The sequence below is a fragment of the Hyperolius riggenbachi genome, chromosome 7 (assembly GCF_040937935.1).
Source record: "Hyperolius riggenbachi isolate aHypRig1 chromosome 7, aHypRig1.pri, whole genome shotgun sequence".
NCBI classification, from domain to species: domain Eukaryota; kingdom Metazoa; phylum Chordata; class Amphibia; order Anura; family Hyperoliidae; genus Hyperolius; species Hyperolius riggenbachi.
In genome coordinates, this window is record NC_090652.1 from 27,008,297 (window position 1) to 27,026,372 (window position 18,076).

Here is an 18,076-nt window from a genome sequence, read left to right on the forward strand (position 1 = left end):
CCTGGGAAAGGGGTATCAGCTACTGATTGGGATGAAGTCTAATCCTGGGATAAAGTTCCTCTTTAAACAAGCCTGTGAGGTCCAGAAGGGAAAAAGTTAAATACTTACCTCAGTAGAAGGAAGGCTCTGGATCCTCCAGAAGCTCCTCCCTCCTGAGCACCGGTCCAGCACACCGGGACCCTCTGAAGCCGGGCCAGGTTCCCGTACATGAATGAGCGCGGTCGCACTGTGCAGGTGTGCGCCGTGTACACAGTGTGGCCATGCTCCATCAATAAGCCCTTGTCAGTGAGCTTCAGGGGGTCTTAGCACTGCAATGGCGAGGTGAAGGGGCGGAGCCTCTGTATGTTCCAGTTGGGTGTCATTTTGGTACAGGGACGAGCCGATAGGCTGCTTTCTGTGTTAATCTCATGGGATATATGAAAAATATTCTCAGTCAGTCTGAATGGAATATTTAGGTCGATCGGCTGCTGGCAGCAGATTGATGGTCCATAGAGTTGCATAGGATCGAATGGTGCAATCATGCATTGAGATTTTCAATAGATTCTATTCTGAAATCTATTGGAAATCTGTTGCTAGTGTGCGGCACCCATCAGATAGATTCCTGTCAGATTCGACCTGACAGGCATCTGACAGCAAACTATCTGATGGTCGAATCTGCTGCAGATCTATAAGTGTATGGTCACCTGAAGTTGTCAGTTTCTCAGGACAGGGCCCCCCTGCGGCTGCATCCCTTGCAGGGTCTATTGTTATGCCCCTGCTTTCATAGTCTATGATATCTGCAAATCTCATACCAGGGGCGTTGCTAGGATCCTAAAGGTAGCCATACACTGGTCGATTTGCCATCAGATTCGACCAACAGACAGATCCCTATCTGATCAAATCGGATCAGAGAGGGATCGTATGGCTGCCTTTACTGCAAACAGATTGTGAACCGATTTCAGCCTGAAACCGTTCACCATCTGTTGTGGTGGTGCTGCCGCCGCTCCCCCCGCCCGCATACATTACCTGCTCCGCTGGTGCGACTGCCCCCGGTCAGAGACGGATTAAGGCCAAATGGGGCCCTAAGCAAAATGGCAGATCTGGGCCCCCCTTCTCTCAAGCTACCTTATGTTACCCCTGTGCCACCTTTTGTCCCCGTGTCCACTCTGTTCCCCCTATGCATCCCCTAGTGCCCCTCTGTTTCACCTGTGCTACTCTGTTCCCCCTGTGTCCATCCACACTGTAGTCCCTGTGCCACCTCGTAGCCCCCATGTCCCCTTTATTCACCTCATCACTCTCCCTCACAAAACACACAGACACTGCCTGACAAACCACAACACACAGACACACCACAACACACAGACACTGCCTGACATACCACAACACACAGACACACCACAACACACAGACACTGCCTGACACAGCACAACACACAGAAACTGCCTGACACAGCACAACACACAGACGCTGCCTGACACAGCACAACACAAAGACACAGCACAACACACAGACACTGCTTGACACAGCACAACACACAGACACAGCACAACACACAGACACTGCTTGACACAGCACAACACACAGACACTGCCTGACACACCACAACACACAGACACACCGCAACACACAGACACACCACAACACATAGACACTGCCTGACACAGCACAACGCACAGACACTGCCTGACACAGCACAACACACAGACACTGCCTGACACAGCACAACACACAGACACTGCCTGACACAGCACAATACACAGACACAGCCTGACACAGCACAACACAGAGCCACACCACAACACACAGACACTGCCCGACACACCACAACACACAGACACTGCCCGACACACCACAACACACAGACACTGCCCGACACAGCACAACACACAGACACTGCCCGACACAGCACAACACACAGACACTGCCTGACACAGCACAACACACAGACACTGCCTGACACAGCACAACGCACAGACACTGCCTGACACAGCACAACACACAGACACAGCCTGACACAGCACAACACACAGACACTGCCTGACACAGCACAATACACAGACACAGCCTGACACAGCACAACACAGAGCCACACCACAACACACAGACACTGCCTGACACACCACAACACACAGACACTGCCCGACACACCACAACACACAGACACTGCCCGACACACCACAACACACAGACACTGCCCGACACAGCACAACACACAGACACTGCCCGACACACCACAACACACAGACACTGCCTGACACAGCACAACACACAGACACTGCCTGACACAGCACAACACACAGACACTGCCCGACACAGCACAACACACAGACACTGCCTGACACAGCACAACACACAGACACTGCCTGACACAGCACAACACACAGACACTGCCTGACACACCACAACAAAAAGACACAGCACAACACACAGACACTGCTTGACACAGCACAACACACAGACACTGCCTGACACACCACAACACACAGACACACCGCAACACACAGACACACCACAACACATAGACACTGCCTGAAACACAGCACAATACACAGACACTGCCTGACACAGCACAACGCACAGACACTGCCTAACACAGCACAACACACAGACACTGCCTGACACAGCACAATACACAGACACAGCCTGACACAGCACAACACAGAGCCACACCACAACACACAGACACTGCCTGACACAGCGCAACACACAGACACTGCCCGACACACCACAACACACAGACACTGCCTGACACAGTACAACACACAGACACTGCCTGACACACCACAACACACAGACACTGCCTGACACAGCACAACACACAGACACTGCCTGACACAGCACAACGCACAGACACTGCCTGACACAGCACAACACACAGACACTGCCCGACACACCACAACACACAGACACTGCCTGACACACCACAACACACAGACACTGCCTGACACACCACAACACACAGACACTGCCTGACACAGCACAACACACAGACACTGCCTGACACAGCACAACGCACAGACACTGCCTGACACAGCACAACGCACAGACACTGCCCGACACACCACAACACACAGACACTGCCTGACACAGTACAACACACAGACACTGCCCGACACACCACAACACACAGACACTGCCTGACACAGCACAACACACAGACACTGCCTGACACAGCACAATGCACAGACACTGCCTGACACAGCACAACACACAGACACTGCCTGACACAGCCTGACACAGCACAACACACAAGACACTGCCTGACACACCACAACACACAGACACTGCCCGACACACCACAACACACAGACACTGCCCGACACACCACAACACACAGACACTGCCCGACACACCACAACACACAGACACTGCCCGACACACCACAACGCACAGACACTGCCCGACACAGCACAACGCACAGACACTGCCCGACACAGCACAACGCACAGACACTGCCCGACACAGCACAACGCACAGACACTGCCCGACACACCACAACGCACAGACACTGCCCGACACAGCACAACGCACAGACACTGCCCGACACAGCACAACGCACAGACACTGCCCGACACAGCACAACGCACAGACACTGCCCGACACACCACAACGCACAGACACTGCCCGACACAGCACAACGCACAGACACTGCCCGACACAGCACAACGCACAGACACTGCCCGACACAGCACAACACACAGACACTGCCCGACACAGCACAACACACAGACACTGCCCGACACAGCACAACACACAGACACTGCCCGACACAGCACAACACACAGACACTGCCCGACACAGCACAACACACAGACACTGCCCGACACAGCACAACACACAGACACTGCCCGACACAGCACAACGCACAGACACTGCCCGACACAGCACAACGCACAGACACTGCCCGACACCACAACACACAGACACTGCCTGACACAGCACAACACACAGACACTGCCTGACACAGCACAACGCACAGACACTGCCTGACACAGCACAACGCACAGACACTGCCTGACACAGCACAACGCACAGACACTGCCTGACACAGCACAACGCACAGACACTGCCCGACACACCACAACACACAGACACTGCCTGACACAGTACAACACACAGACACTGCCCGACACACCACAACACACAGACACTGCCTGACACAGCACAACGCACAGACACTGCCTGACACAGCACAACACACAGACACTGCCTGACACAGCCTGACACAGCACAACACACAAGACACTGCCTGACACACCACAACACACAGACACTGCCCGACACACCACAACACACAGACACTGCCCGACACACCACAACACACAGACACTGCCCGACACACCACAACACACAGACACTGCCCGACACACCACAACACACAGACACTGCCCGACACACCACAACACACAGACACTGCCCGACACAGCACAACACACAGACACTGCCCGACACAGCACAACACACAGACACTGCCCGACACACCACAACACACAGACACTGCCCGACACACCACAACACACAGACACTGCCCGACACAGCACAACACACAGACACTGCCCGACACAGCACAACACACAGACACTGCCCGACACAGCACAACACACAGACACTGCCCGACACACCACAACACACAGACACTGCCCGACACCACAACACACAGACACTGCCCGACACACCACAACACACAGCCTTTCACAACACAACACACAGAGTGAGTCAAGAGAAAAGCTTTGTGAAATAATCAAACCATATTAAAAGTCATGACTTAGATTTCTCTACCCCTTTGCAGATGATGACTGGGAGATCCCTGCCAGCTAGCTGCCTGGGACTGGAGAGGAGGCTCATGCAGGGAGGAGTAACATGAGACAGTTTCAGAGATGGCCCTCTGAAGAGACGCTGGAGTTGATAGAAAGCCTGCTGCCTGCTCTCCTCTCCTGATTCATGCTGAAGCTCATGTACCTGTAATGGGAGGAGAGGGAACATAGTTCGGGGGAAACAGCCAGAGCAGACACAGGCAATGCAATCTTGCAGGAAGCCAAGCCAGGGCTGCTTCCGTTAGAGCAGAACCCGGCTTCCTGCTGTTGCCTGGCAACACACAGCAACAGCTCAGCGGCATCTAAGGGCTAAACCAATAACTGAAGGGGGGAGCACAACTTTAGAAGTTAAAAAAACAAGCAGCTCCGTTATCCATTGCCCTTCCCACCACCAGCAGCAGGACCACAGGAGCCTTGCTGGTATTAGTAGCCAGCAGCTAGTGTACCAGGTAGGGATTACATGCTGATGGGGCCCCTTAGACTCTGACAGGGCCCCAATCAGGTTCTTGGAATGATTAGTAGGATAATCCGGTCCTGCCCCCGGTCACCGCTCTTCTTCTCCGTCTCCGCTCTGGTCTGCTCTGGTCTCCGGCATGCTTCCCTTCTTCCTGTCTGGGGGGAGTTTAAACAGTAGAGCGCCCTCTACTGTTTAAACTTCCTGCCGGGACAGGAAGAAGGGAAGCATGCCGGAGACCAGAGCAGACCAGAGCGGAGACTGAGAAGAAGAGCGGAGACCCGGGAGTCGCGCCGGCGGAGCAGGTAATGTATGCAGCTCTATTGCGTCGGTCGTCGGGCACTCGAACGCCGCTAGCGATGCGCTCTTTACCCGCGGGCGATCGACGGTTATTTTCCGCACACCGCAATTGACGGGATCGGACGGAATGGATCGAAATTCGGCGTGTAGCGTGAACGATTGGCAGCAGATTCGATCCCAGTGATCGAATCTGCTGTCGAAACGGCGGCAAATCGGGCCAGTGTATGGCCAGCTTAAGAGATCCAGGACAGTTTGGGCACTCTAGACGAAAAATGGGTGTGGCCACTCACCATAATGTGGGTGTGGTCATGGGTGGAGCCAAATTTACATGAACTTAACAGCGGTCTAAGTAGGACTGCCCAGCAAAATGTTGGATGAAGCCCCCTTTTAACTAATATAAAAAAACAAAAACAAAATGCAGCATATCGCATAAATAGGCAGTGTCACTTACACAGAACTAGGCAGAGTTACCTGGCTTCTGTGCTGGCTTTCTGCTGGGTGGGCTGGCCAGCCTCCAGGTTATCTGGCAGTTCCCCCATAGCATTCCCTGACCTTCTAGTGGACCCCCTCCCATGCTCCCATTGAGGCACCCCAACTCCCAGCATGCCCCCATAGAAGAACCACAGCTCCCAGCATGTCCCCACAGCTCCCTGCTTGCCCCCATAAAGGCATCACACCACCTAGCATCGCACCACAGTGCCCAGTATGCCCACATAGAGGCACCACAGAGCCCAGCATACCCCGATTGATGCACCACTGCTCCCAGCATGCGCGCCTTTGAGGCACCACAGCTGAGTTTGCTTTGGGGACATTAGGGGCACCCCAGAATAGGCACGTGCCACTGATCTTTGGGGCTAGCAAGGGCTGGGCCGAGGCAGAGGCAAGAGAGACTCCAGCCTCAGGGCGCAGTGTAGGAGAGGGGCGCACAGGTCACTCAGCTATCATTCCCCTATTGTGTTTGAATCAGCGACGAATAAGAAAAGGGAATTCATGGCAGTGACTGCAAGCCAGATAACTAGAGATTAGGGTGTTGGAGGGGTTGGGAGCCCTGGGGCGCCTCTTAGACTAATATTAATCAGTGTGCAACCACTTTGGTGGGAGGGATTTGGGGGCGCACTTTGGTGTGTCAGCCTTGGGTGCTGGAGGACCTTGTTCCAGCTCTGCTAGCAACATCCCTGTCTCATACACACCTTGTTTAAAGAGACACTGAAGCGAAAAAAATATATGATATAATGAATTGGTTGTGTACTATGAATAATTACGAGAAGATTAGCAGCAAAGAAAATATTCTCATATTTTTATTTTCAGGTATATAGTGTTTTTTCTAACATTGCATCATTCTCTAATATGTGCAGATTACACAACACTCTGCATTCAAAATGATTCTTTCAGAGCAGTCTGTGAACTAATGACCTCTCCTCTGGCAGAGAAAAATAAAATAGTTAACTAACACTTGAGATAATAAAAGTCAGAAAACAGCCCTCTCCACGACTTTGAAAGTCGTAGAGCTTAATGACTTTTTTGTATAGAGATAACAACTGGAGTTTCTTAACTCTTCCTGTACTGGAAACAATTAGACTGATGTATCTGATCTTAATGTTTTATTTCTTAGCTGTACTACACATACAAATCATAATATCATCATTTTTTTTTAGCTTCAGTGTCTCTTTAAGGTCTGCAGTTCAGATCCACCAGGATGAATTTGAGATTGTGAGATCAATATTTTTGGTCTGCATCTTTTGAGGTCTTTGTGAACTTTTTTTTTACAAAGATTATCTGCAGATTTGATCTTTCAGTTTTCAAAGATTTACCTTGTGTGTACCCAACTTCAGTATTCACAATCTATTGGCCCTCATAGTACATGGCAGTGGTAAAATTTACCAGTCATCTGAAGATATAATTGTACGAGTTTATGTATCTTTAGTGTCTGGATTTGGGCGTGGCCTCACAACTCGCTGTATGTGGATGTGTGATGTCAGTGCAGGGCGGCGTGCTTTCAGTAAGTCGTCCTCTGAGCACCGTGAGGCCCTCTATAGTTCCTGGCCTGAGGCTATTGGCGTTGTGGCAGTGGGATCCTCTCCCTGTGACTCATCTCACGGATCCACAATAGATGACATCACAAGGCTCAGCCGCCCCACCGCAGGTCCTCCCAGCACACTGACAGATGCGGTTCTTCCAGTTCTCATCGCTGAGAGGTTGTCACGCTTCAACGTGTGACATTATTTATCCTGGACATTTGTGACAACTGACAAGTGTGACATTTATTGTTCCTGGAAAGTGTTACTGCATGCATGCTGCTTAAAGGGATCCTGAGCAGTGGGTTAAATTTAAAATTGGTACTTACCTGTGTCTTCCTCCAGCCCACCATAGGCGGCGCCGGCAAGCTCCCTCGGCATCCTCCTGGCTCCGTTCTGGGTCCCGCTGGCGGCTCCGTTACCGGCGACACTCTGGGTGAGTGTCGGCCCAACACTTCCTGAACCGAGATGCTCCGCATCATCATGGTGGCCGGCGTGACAGTCCTGCGCATGCACGGTTTTCTAACTATGAACCGCACATGCGTAGGACTTTCACGCCATCCGCCGTGATGATGCGGAGCCAATCGGAGAATGTGGAAATTTCCTCCTAAATCCCCTTTCTTTGATTGGTTTATTCATTCTGATTGGCTTAAAAATAACCCGCATCTCGGATAATGCAGATTTTCTGCATTTTACATTACAGTCAAAAGCTGACGAATTTAGCGGTTAATAGCAAAGCCCCCCCAAGGGTCCTAGACACACCAAATTTATCAGGGTTTATTAAACAGAAGACTGTAAACAAGATGAGGAAAAAAGTTTTCAAAAAGACCTTATAGTTTTTGAGAAAATCGATGTCAAAGTCGGCGAAAATTTCTGCAATTTCCGCGCCTACCGCACTTGTATTACCGATTTCCGCATTCCGATGCGGAAATTGCATTTCCGAGGAATACGAATGAGCATCCCTAACAGGCAGTTGATCGGCAGTGAAATGCCTCTCAAACTCTCACAACTGCTCACTGCTGCCTGGTAATTCCTCACTGCTGCCTGATAACTGCTCACTGCTTCTGCCTGGTAACTGCTTGCTGAGCACACAGTTCAACAGTCTATGGAAAAGAGGCCCTAACAGCTATGACATTCTCTCAGTTCTCTCTGTTCCTTTCAGGCTATGGCTGTGTTGAAGTGCCACGGGTGACAACTTGGATCACAACATTTATAAGGTGTCCATCTGTTCACACGTGTCTGTTGTGGCTCTTTCTGCAGATTCGAGGGGTACTGTTTTGTTTCTGTACAGCAGAACACATTACTATTAGGGCCTATTTGCACGAATTGTGGCTGATTCCCGCACATGATTTTGAATGCGGAATTGCAGCCTATTAAAATAGAGCAGCTATAGTTTCATTTTTCATTTCCTTTCCATTTTCCTCTCCTCCCCTTTCCTGTTTTCTACTTTCCTCTTCCACTCCTCTCCTTTATTTTTTTCCTCTTCTCTGCTTTTTCCACTCCTTCCCTTTCCTGTTTCCACTCCTCCCCTTTCCTGTTTCCACTCCTCCCCTTTCCTGTTTCCACTCCACCCCTTATCTATTTTCACTCTTAACTTTTCTCTCCTTTTCTTTGCCTTACCTTTCCTGTTTCCCCTCCTCCTTTTTCCTGTTTCTTCTTCTCCACTTTTCTCATTTTCCACTCCTCCTCTCCTTTCTTTTTTTCCTATTCTCTGCTTTTTCCACTCCTCCCTTTTCCTGTTTCAATTCCTCTCCTTTCCTGTTTCCTCCCCTTTCCCTTTCTCTGCTTTTCCACTCCTCCCCTTTCCTGTTTCCACTCCCCCCCCCCCTTCCTGTTTCCACTTCTCCCCTTTCCTGTTTCCACTCCTCCCCTTTCCTGGTTTTACTCTTCCCTTTTCTCTCCTTTTCTTTTCCTTACCTTTCCTGTTTCCACTCCTCCTTTTTCCTGTTTCCTTTTCTCCACATTTCTCTCCTTTTCCACTCCTCCTCCCCTTTCTTTTTTTCCTCTTCTCTGCTTTTTCCACTCTTCCCCTTTCCTGTTTCCTCTTCTCCCCTTTCCTTTTCTCTGCTTTTCCACTCCTCCCTTTTCCATTTCTCTGCTTTTCCACTCCTCTTTCATGTTTCCTCTCCCCCCTTTCCTGTTTCCACTCCTCCACTTTCCTGATTCCTCTCCTCCCCTTTTTATTCCTCTCCTTTTCCATTTCTTCCCTTTCCTGTTTCCACTCCTCCCCTTTCCTGTTTTCACGCTTTCCCTTTGTCTCCTTTTCCTTTCCTTCCCTTTCCTGTTTCCACTGCTCTCCTTTCCTATTTCCTCTCCTCCCCTTTCCTTTTCTCTGCTTTTCCACTCCTCCCCTTTCATGTTTCCTCCCCATTTCCTGTTTCCACTACTCTCCTTTCTATTTCCATCCATTTCCACTCCCCCTTTTCCTGTTTCCACTCATCCCCTTTCCTGTTTTCACTCTTCCCTTGTCCCTCCTTTTCTTTTTCTTACCTTTCCTGTTTCCACTCCCCCCTTTCCTATTTCCACTCCTCCCTTTTCCTGTTTTCTCTCCTCCCCTTTTCTCTCATTTTCCACTCCTCCTCCCCTTTTCTTTTTTCCTCTTCTCTGCTTTTCCACTCCTCCCCATTCCTGTTTCCACTTCTCTCCTTTCCTTTTTTCTCTCCTCCCCTTTCCTCTGCTTTTCCACTCCTCCCCTTTCATGTTTCCTCTCCCCCTTTCCTGTTTCCACCCCTCCCCTTTCCTGTTTCCTCTCCTCCCCTTTCCATTTCTCTCCCTTTCCATTTCTCCCCTTTCCTGTTTCCACTCCTCCCCTTTCCTGTTTTCACTTTTCCCTTTTCTCTCCTTTTCCTTTCCTTCCCTTACCTGTTTCCTCCCCTTTCCAGTTTCCACCCCTCCCTTTTCCTGTTTCTGGGAAGGAAGCCTTGCTGTTAGCGCCATCTGCTGGAGGAGGAACATATGAGTATCGGCACGTTTACCCTCCAAACTCTGCAGTGGAGATTATTGGAGACATTTCTTCTGAGGGAACTCAATGTGTGTCCCTTTATTATAACCAGATCATTATTTGGACTGCTGTGTCTATCTGTGGCCACTCTAAGCCATGAGTCTCATAAAGGGAAGTTTACTCGCTCCGGGCGTTGTGTGAGGAAATAAAACCACAAGTCTGCTTCACCAGCTTCTCTCTGCCAACAGCTGTGCCTTCTTGAAGGAGAAGTGTGGGGACTATGCAGACTGTGCTATCAGCAAATAATAGAGAACCTGTATATAGTTATAGGGGCTTGCCTTATGAGTGAGGGTATAGGCTGTGCTTGATCGTATCTTCACAGGTGGCATCAATGCAAAACGTTACGCTGTGGAATCCAGAGCATTCTTCTCAGGTGAGTATCTAACTTTTTTTTTAGGTGGGTACAGGTGCCCTTTAAAGCGGAGCTGAACTCAGAACGTGCTCTAGAAGATAAGCAACAGCATAATAACCTTTAAAGAAAAACATTTTTGTTACAGTTGATACAAATCCTGCAATAAGGCCTGGTGCACACCAAAAAACGCTAGCAGATCCGCAAAATGCTAGCAGATTTTGAAACGCTTTTTCTTCTTTTTCTGTAGCGTTTCAGCTAGCATGATGCGGTTTTGTGTAGCGGTTTTGGTGTAGTAGATTTCATGTATTGTTACAGTAAAGCTGTTACTGAACAGCTACTGTAACAAAAACGCCTGGCAAACCGCTCTGAAGTGCCGTTTTTCAGAGCGGTTTGCGTTTTTCCTATACTTAAAGAGACACTGAAGCGAGACTAAATCTCGCTTCAGGTCTTATATATAGTAGGGGCACGTGTGCCCCTGCTAAAACGACGCTATCCCGCGGCTTAACGGGGGTCCCTTCACCCCCAACCCACCCCCCCGCAAATGTTGGTCGGAAAATGGTCGCTGGAGATATCCTTCCTGGAGGCAGGGCTAACGGCTGCAGCCCTGCCTCCCAGCGCGTCTATCAGACGCGCATCGCCGCCTCTCCTCCGCCCCTCTCAGTGAAGGAAGACTGAGAGGGGCGGGGGAGAGGCGGAGATACGCGTCTGACAGACGCGCATGGGGCAGGGCTGCGGCGGTTAGCCCTGCCCCAACCAGGAAGCGCTCCCCCGCTGCACGGAGGGGGTTTGGGGGGACAGGGACCCCCGTTAAGCCGCGCTATAGCGGCGTTTTAGCAGGGGCACGCATGCCCCTGCTAGCTATGAGGTCTGAAGCGAGATCTATTCTCGCTTCAGACTCTCTTTAACATTGAGGCAGAAACGCCTCCGCAATCCAAAATCTGCAGCAGCCCGGGAGTATGCGTTCCTGCAAAACGCCTCCCGCTCTGGTGTGCACCAGCCCATTGAAATACATTACCCTAGCGGATCCGCACCCGCAAGCGGATCGCAAAACGCAGCCGAACCGCTCTGGTGTGCACTAAGCCTAAATCTGCAGTGTGTCTACTTCCTATACTATATAAATTGAATTAAAAAAAAGTAAAATTTTATAGAAAAAAACAAATATTTACAAAAAAAATAAACATTGGGGGAGCGATCAGACCCCACCAACAGAGAGCTCTGTTGGTGGGGAGAAAAGGGGGGGGGGGGAATCACTTGTATGCTGAGTTGTGCGGCCCTGCAGCGAGCCCTTGAAGCTGCAGTGGCCCAATTTAAAATAAATGGCCTGGTCCACAGTCCTCAAGTGGTTAATAGGCCAGAGCCATGCCATCCTAAGTGAGTTAAAGGACAACTGTAACGAGAGGGATAGAGAAGCTGCCATATTTATTTCCCTTTAAGCAATACCAGTTGCCTGGCTGTCCTGCTGATCCTCTGCCTCTAATACTATTAGCCATAGACCCTGAACAAGCATGCAGCAGATTAGGTGTTTCTGACATTATTGTCAGATCTGACAAGATTAGCTGCATGCTTGTTTCTGGTGTTATTCAGACACTACTGCAGCCAAACAGATCAGCAGGACTACCAGGCAACTGGTATTGTTTAAAAGGAAATAGATATGACAGGCTTCATATTCTTCTCATTTTAAACATGCATCCCATCTATCTGATACAACAGTGGAATTCTGCCACCTGTTGACCGTTGGGTGCTCTGCAATGCAGTCAGGTTATAATTCCACACCTGTCTGACCTACACAACACCTTGCTAAAGCCATGGCTCCCAACAGTCCCTTTTTCGGAGGGACAGTCCATCTTTGGGGTTGGGAACCCTGTCCCTCTGTCCCTTTTTCTTCCTTATCTGTCCCTCTTTTAAGACTGATGTACAGATCTGTGTAATCAGGGGCGTAACTAGAAATCACTGGGCTCCCCTGCGCATATTTGGATGCCCCCCCCCCCCCCATAGGTGCCAAACAATCGTAATGGGGCAGCGTTTCACTGTAAATTAATTGTAAAGTGGGCAGCATTTCACCAGACAATCGTAATGTGGGCCAGAAAATCGTAATGTGGGCAGAGTTCACCAGAAAATCGTAATGTGGGCCAGAAAATCATAATGTGGGCAGAGTTCACCAGAAAATCGTAATGTGGGCAGCAGTCACCAGAAAATCGTAATGTGGGCAGCAGTTACCAGAAAATTGTAACGTGGGCAGCAGTCACCAGAAAATTGTAACGTAGGCAGCAGTCACCAAGAAATTGTAACGTGGGCAGCAGTCACCAAGAAATTGTAACGTGGGCAGCAGTCACCAAAAAATTGTAACGTGGGCAGCAGTCACCAGAAAATTGTAACGTGGGCAGCAGTCACCAGAAAATTGTAACGTGGGCAGCAGTCACCAAGAAATTGTAACGTGGGCAGCAGTCACCAAGAAATTGTAACGTGGGCAGCAGTCACCAAGAAATTGTAACGTGGGCAGCAGTCACCAGAAAATTGTAACGTGGGCAGCAGTCACCAGGAAATTGTAACGTGGACAGCATTCACCAGACAATCGTAATGTGGGCAGCGTTCACCAGAATATCGTAATGTGGGCTAGAAAATCGTAATGTGGGCAGAGTTCACCAGAAAATCGCAATGTGGGCAGCAGACACCAGAAAATCGTAATGTGGGCAGCAGGCACTAGAAAATCGGAATGTGGGCAGCAGTCACCAGAAAATCGCAATGTGGGCAACAGACACCAGAAAATCGCAATGTGGGCAGCAGACACCAGAAAATCGTAATGTGGGCAGCAGTGACCAGAAAATCGTAATGTGGGCAGCAGTCACCAGAAAATCGTAATGTGGGCAGCAGGCACTAGAAAATTGTAATGTGGGCAGCAGGCACCAGAATATCGTAATGTGGGCAGCAGACACCTGAAAATCGCAATGTGGGCAGCAGACACCTGAAAATCGTAATGTGGGCAGCAGACACCAGAAAATCGCAATGTGGGCAGCAGACACCAGAAAATCGCAATGTGGGCAGCAGACACCAGAAAATCGTAATGTGGGCAGCAGTGACCAGAAAATCGTAATGTGGGCAGCAGTCACCAGAAAATCGTAATGTGGGCAGCAGGCACTAGAAAATTGTAATGTGGGCAGCAGGCACCAGAATATCGTAATGTGGGCAGCAGGCACCAGAATATCGTAATGTGGGCAGCAGTTACCAGGAAAAAAAAATGCCCCTGTAAAAAGAAAAACAATTCACTTACCTGTCAGGAGTCTCTCCCGGCCTCTGGTGCGCAGCTCCCCGATGATCCTCCTGTGCACTGCAGCACATCTCCCATGCTGACAGGCAGAGTGCAGGGCTACGGCAACATGGCTGCTGAAGCCCTGTACTGGAGACACAAATAGTCTCCAGTGCAGGGCTTCTTCGGCAGCCATCTTGCCGTAGCCCTGCTCTGCCTGCCGGAGGAATATGCAGGCTGCTGGAGCGGGGCTGCGTGGAATGAATTGGCGCAGCGTCATAGATGCTGCGGCCAGTTGAGCACCTTGGGCTCTATTCATAAACCGTTACCGCAAGTTTTCCGCTCAAAACAGCGGACTTTCCCGACCATTTAGCAAAGTGGGCATTCATAAAAGCTGTTCCCGCATGAAAATCTACAATCCCCCAGCAGAGCGAGAAATTTCCGCCTTCTGCTGTGTTTTTCTAGATTTATCTAGAAAAAAGTAACAAAATGGCCATTCATAAATATTAGAGGAAGCGGTATGTGGACGGGAAATACCGCTTCCTCGAAGTTTGCGGATTACATACAAGTGAATGGGACAGACCTCCCAGAGAGAGCAGTGCACGGAGGGACTCTGCCCGCGTAAGTGTTTCTGCATGCCTTCCGACAGCTTACCGCCAGCCTTCAGCGGGAGATCTCCGCACTTGCATCGCAGCTGCCAACATTTTTTTTGAATGACCACCCAGAAGTCTAATATACCGCTGCGGTATTTTCCCTCCAGGAGTTTTTTCGCCACAAAATTTTTATGAATAAAGCCCCTTGTGTGGGGTCCAGAATCGGGCGGGCGGCGACGGCGCTCCCCCGCGCACAGTGAGCGGGCCCTAGAGCGGCCCCGGGCCCCCCTGCGGCTGATGGGGTCGCATCCCCGGTAGGTACGCCGGTGTGTGTAATATATGTATACATAGCTCCCTCTGTCCCTCTTTCTTCCTTATTTGTCCCTCTTTTAAGACTGATGTACAGATCTGTGTATCTTTTTCTCCTGAAAAATGTTTCAAATTGAGGCCTGGAACACATCATATCGCAAATTGCTGGCGCAATCGCTAACGTTTTTAAGTAGCGTTTTGCAAGAGATTTCATGAGCGTTCTCTGCCGATGTTGGTAGCAATTTTAAAAAGTGTAAGCTTTTTGCCAGCGATTATGTAGTGATTTGCGATTAGCGATTTTAACCAGTTAATGACAATGTAGTGTATTAAAACGTCATGTTTGAGCCGGTTAACAGCAACAGGACCTTTTAATACATTGCTCGTTCCCGCCGCTGTTCCGCACATGTGCGCGCCGCTCCCGCCGCCGTTTCCGGCAGCATTCCGTGTTCAGCGATTGGGGAAGAGGACTGAATGGTCCTCTACCCAATCGCAATGCCTGGAATGAATGGATGTGACCACCAGGGCCGGGACAAGGTTCCCCAGCAACAGAGGCTGAGCTTCCATAGTGCCCCCCCCCACCCCCAAAGCAGGTAATTTGAGTGCCACTATAGGTGCCCCCATGTCAAAATTCTAAAATTATTACCCATAGCCTGTAATTTGGGCACTGGGGCGGCGGAATAGCTCTGTAGCAGCGGTAACAGTGGAAAAGCCCTGGTGTAGTATAGCAGGTACCTGTAGCTGCTGAAATAGACTTGTTAGTGGTGTTTGCTAATGGCTGTGTTATAGTTAGGTGTAGGTAGGGGCTAGGTTAGTGTCAGCGACCTGAGGATTTTTCCAGCCCCCTGTAGGCCGATCTGCTGTGCTCTTGAAGTTTATGATACAGCTGGGTTGTCAACTACTGTACATGCGCTGTTTCTGGGATGTGGACCTCCTCCATCACAGTGCCGTAACTTGGAGCAGTCTGCGTAAGCATAGTTACAGTCTTACCGAACATGTGCAGAACTCATCCAGCTATGGGAGCACGATCGGGGGATGGGCACAGCCATGACTGCACAATAGTCTGCGACTCAGCTGAGTCACAGACTTTACAGGGCTGACAGGGACACATTTTGGGGTCCGGGAGGATGGCGAAGGAGGTAATTGACTATTGCAGGATAGAAGAAGCTCTGTGTAGCTATAAATCATTCTGCCTTTATCATGTCAGGTATGCTTTAAATGTAGTATGACCCCCACCCCCCTCAGAAACACACAAATCACATCAACATGGCTAGATGTCTTCTCAGTACTGCAGTGTCCTCAGTCTAATGCAGGATCCACACAATACAATTTTTTGGCAGATTTACCTGCCCAATCGATTATTTCCAGCATGTCCGATCTGAAGATCGATTTTTTGAGCGATTTTCTGACCGATTCCCATTCGTCTCTATGGAAATCTCTATGCCAAAAAATTGTATTGTGTGGACCCAGCATAACTCCACCGGTACTTCACATAGGATGTATGTGAGGGGGAGTTAGACTGAGGACACTGCAGTACTGAAAACACACATCTGGTCACTCACAGGGACAGCTATATATGTGTGACTGTCAGATGATTGTCAGCCCCTTTCAAACCTCCCTTCCCCCCTCCATACCAGTGTGATTTCAGACATCCATACAACAACAGCTGGTTCCCTGTCCCATCCTCCAGTCATCTATAGGCACGGTGTTCACAGTGAAAGGTCACTGCTTCTTGAATGAGAACAAGGGGGGATTCCCTCCCCTGTCCAGTCCAGCCACAGGCATAGCTGCAGGAAGCCACTTCCGTTCTAGCAGAAGCCGGCTTCCTGCTGTTGCCTAGCAACGCAATGCCATAGCCGTGCCTGTCATCTCTCTGATGACAGCGCGGCTGTTTGAGTCACAGGGCAGACAGTGCCCTGTGATTAGGATGCCGGCGTAACTAGGGAGATTGCATAATGCAGCCAGTGATAGCGCTGATGAATGCTGCAGGCAGTCGGCCAGGGAGATCACAGAGGACTACGGCAGGTGGGGATAGCACAGAGGAATGCGCCCCCTGGTGGCTGCGCTCAGAAGCTCCAGCCTTCCCAGCCTATGCCTCGCCCGGCCCTGGTGACCGTGATCTGCGGCCACGTCCATTCATAAAACAGGAAGCCGTCATCGTTAGTTAAATGTAAAAAAACAAGAAAAAGGGAACACTTCCTATAAGGAAGAGTGTTCACTAGTGCCATCTTGTGGCCAAAAAGTAAAATTACACATATAGGCACGTACATACATACACAATATTAATAAAATTAATAACTTACACCCCCCCCCCCCCCCCCCCAAAAAAAAAAAAAACACTTGTATAAAAACAGTACATAAATACTCAGTTTTTATAATCTATATTTTATGAGGGAAAATTACTTTTCCTTCACTACATAAGGGCTTGTAATTATGGACCGGACAAAAAACAAACAAAACAGAAAAATAACACCTATATTTCATAATAATATATTGTCGCCATACATTGTGATAGGGACATAATTTAAATGGTTTAATAATCGGGACAACTGGGCAAATAAAATGTTTCAGTTTTATCCACAGGAGAACGTTTATTTTTAAAACTATAAAGGCCCATTCACACTTGCGTTAGCAAAACGCCGGCGATTTTTGCGGGGGAAAAATCACTGAACACTGTGGCGATTTTTCCGCGATCGCGTTTAGCGCTTCTATAGCACTGAAACGCGATCGCCGGGAAATCGCCTGAAAATGGTGCAGGCGACACGTTTGAATTTTGCGTTTTTGGGCGATTTGCGGCGATTATCGCAAATCGCCCAAATAAGAACTGGCCCATAGGGTTTTATTACACTAGCGCTTTCAAAAGCGCTAGAGTTTGATCATTTTGCCGAAATCACCGGCAAAACGCTCAAGTGTGAATGGGCCCTAATGGCTGAAAACTGAGAAATAATGAATTTTTTCCATTTTTTTTTTTATTTTTCCCATTAAAATGGCATTTAGAATAAAAAAATCTTAGCAAAA

At 49.5% G+C, this 18,076-nt stretch overlaps 1 protein-coding gene across 4 annotated transcripts in view; it reads right to left on the reverse strand.

The window, feature by feature from the left end:
* LOC137524189 (gap junction beta-3 protein-like) overlaps positions 1 to 16,790 on the reverse strand; it is a 33,151-nt gene extending 16,361 nt beyond the window's left edge. Inside the window, exon 1 of one of the 4 annotated variants that reach the window (XM_068243779.1) lies at positions 16,693 to 16,790. Coding sequence is in view for 1 of the 4 variants with exons in the window: in XM_068243775.1 (XP_068099876.1) it covers positions 4,939 to 4,962 (24 nt within the window). In the remaining 3 variants the exon portion in view is untranslated. The other 3 variants (XM_068243775.1, XM_068243777.1, XM_068243778.1) reach the window with 3 other exon arrangements.
* Between the last annotated feature and the right edge of the window lie 1,286 nt (positions 16,791 to 18,076).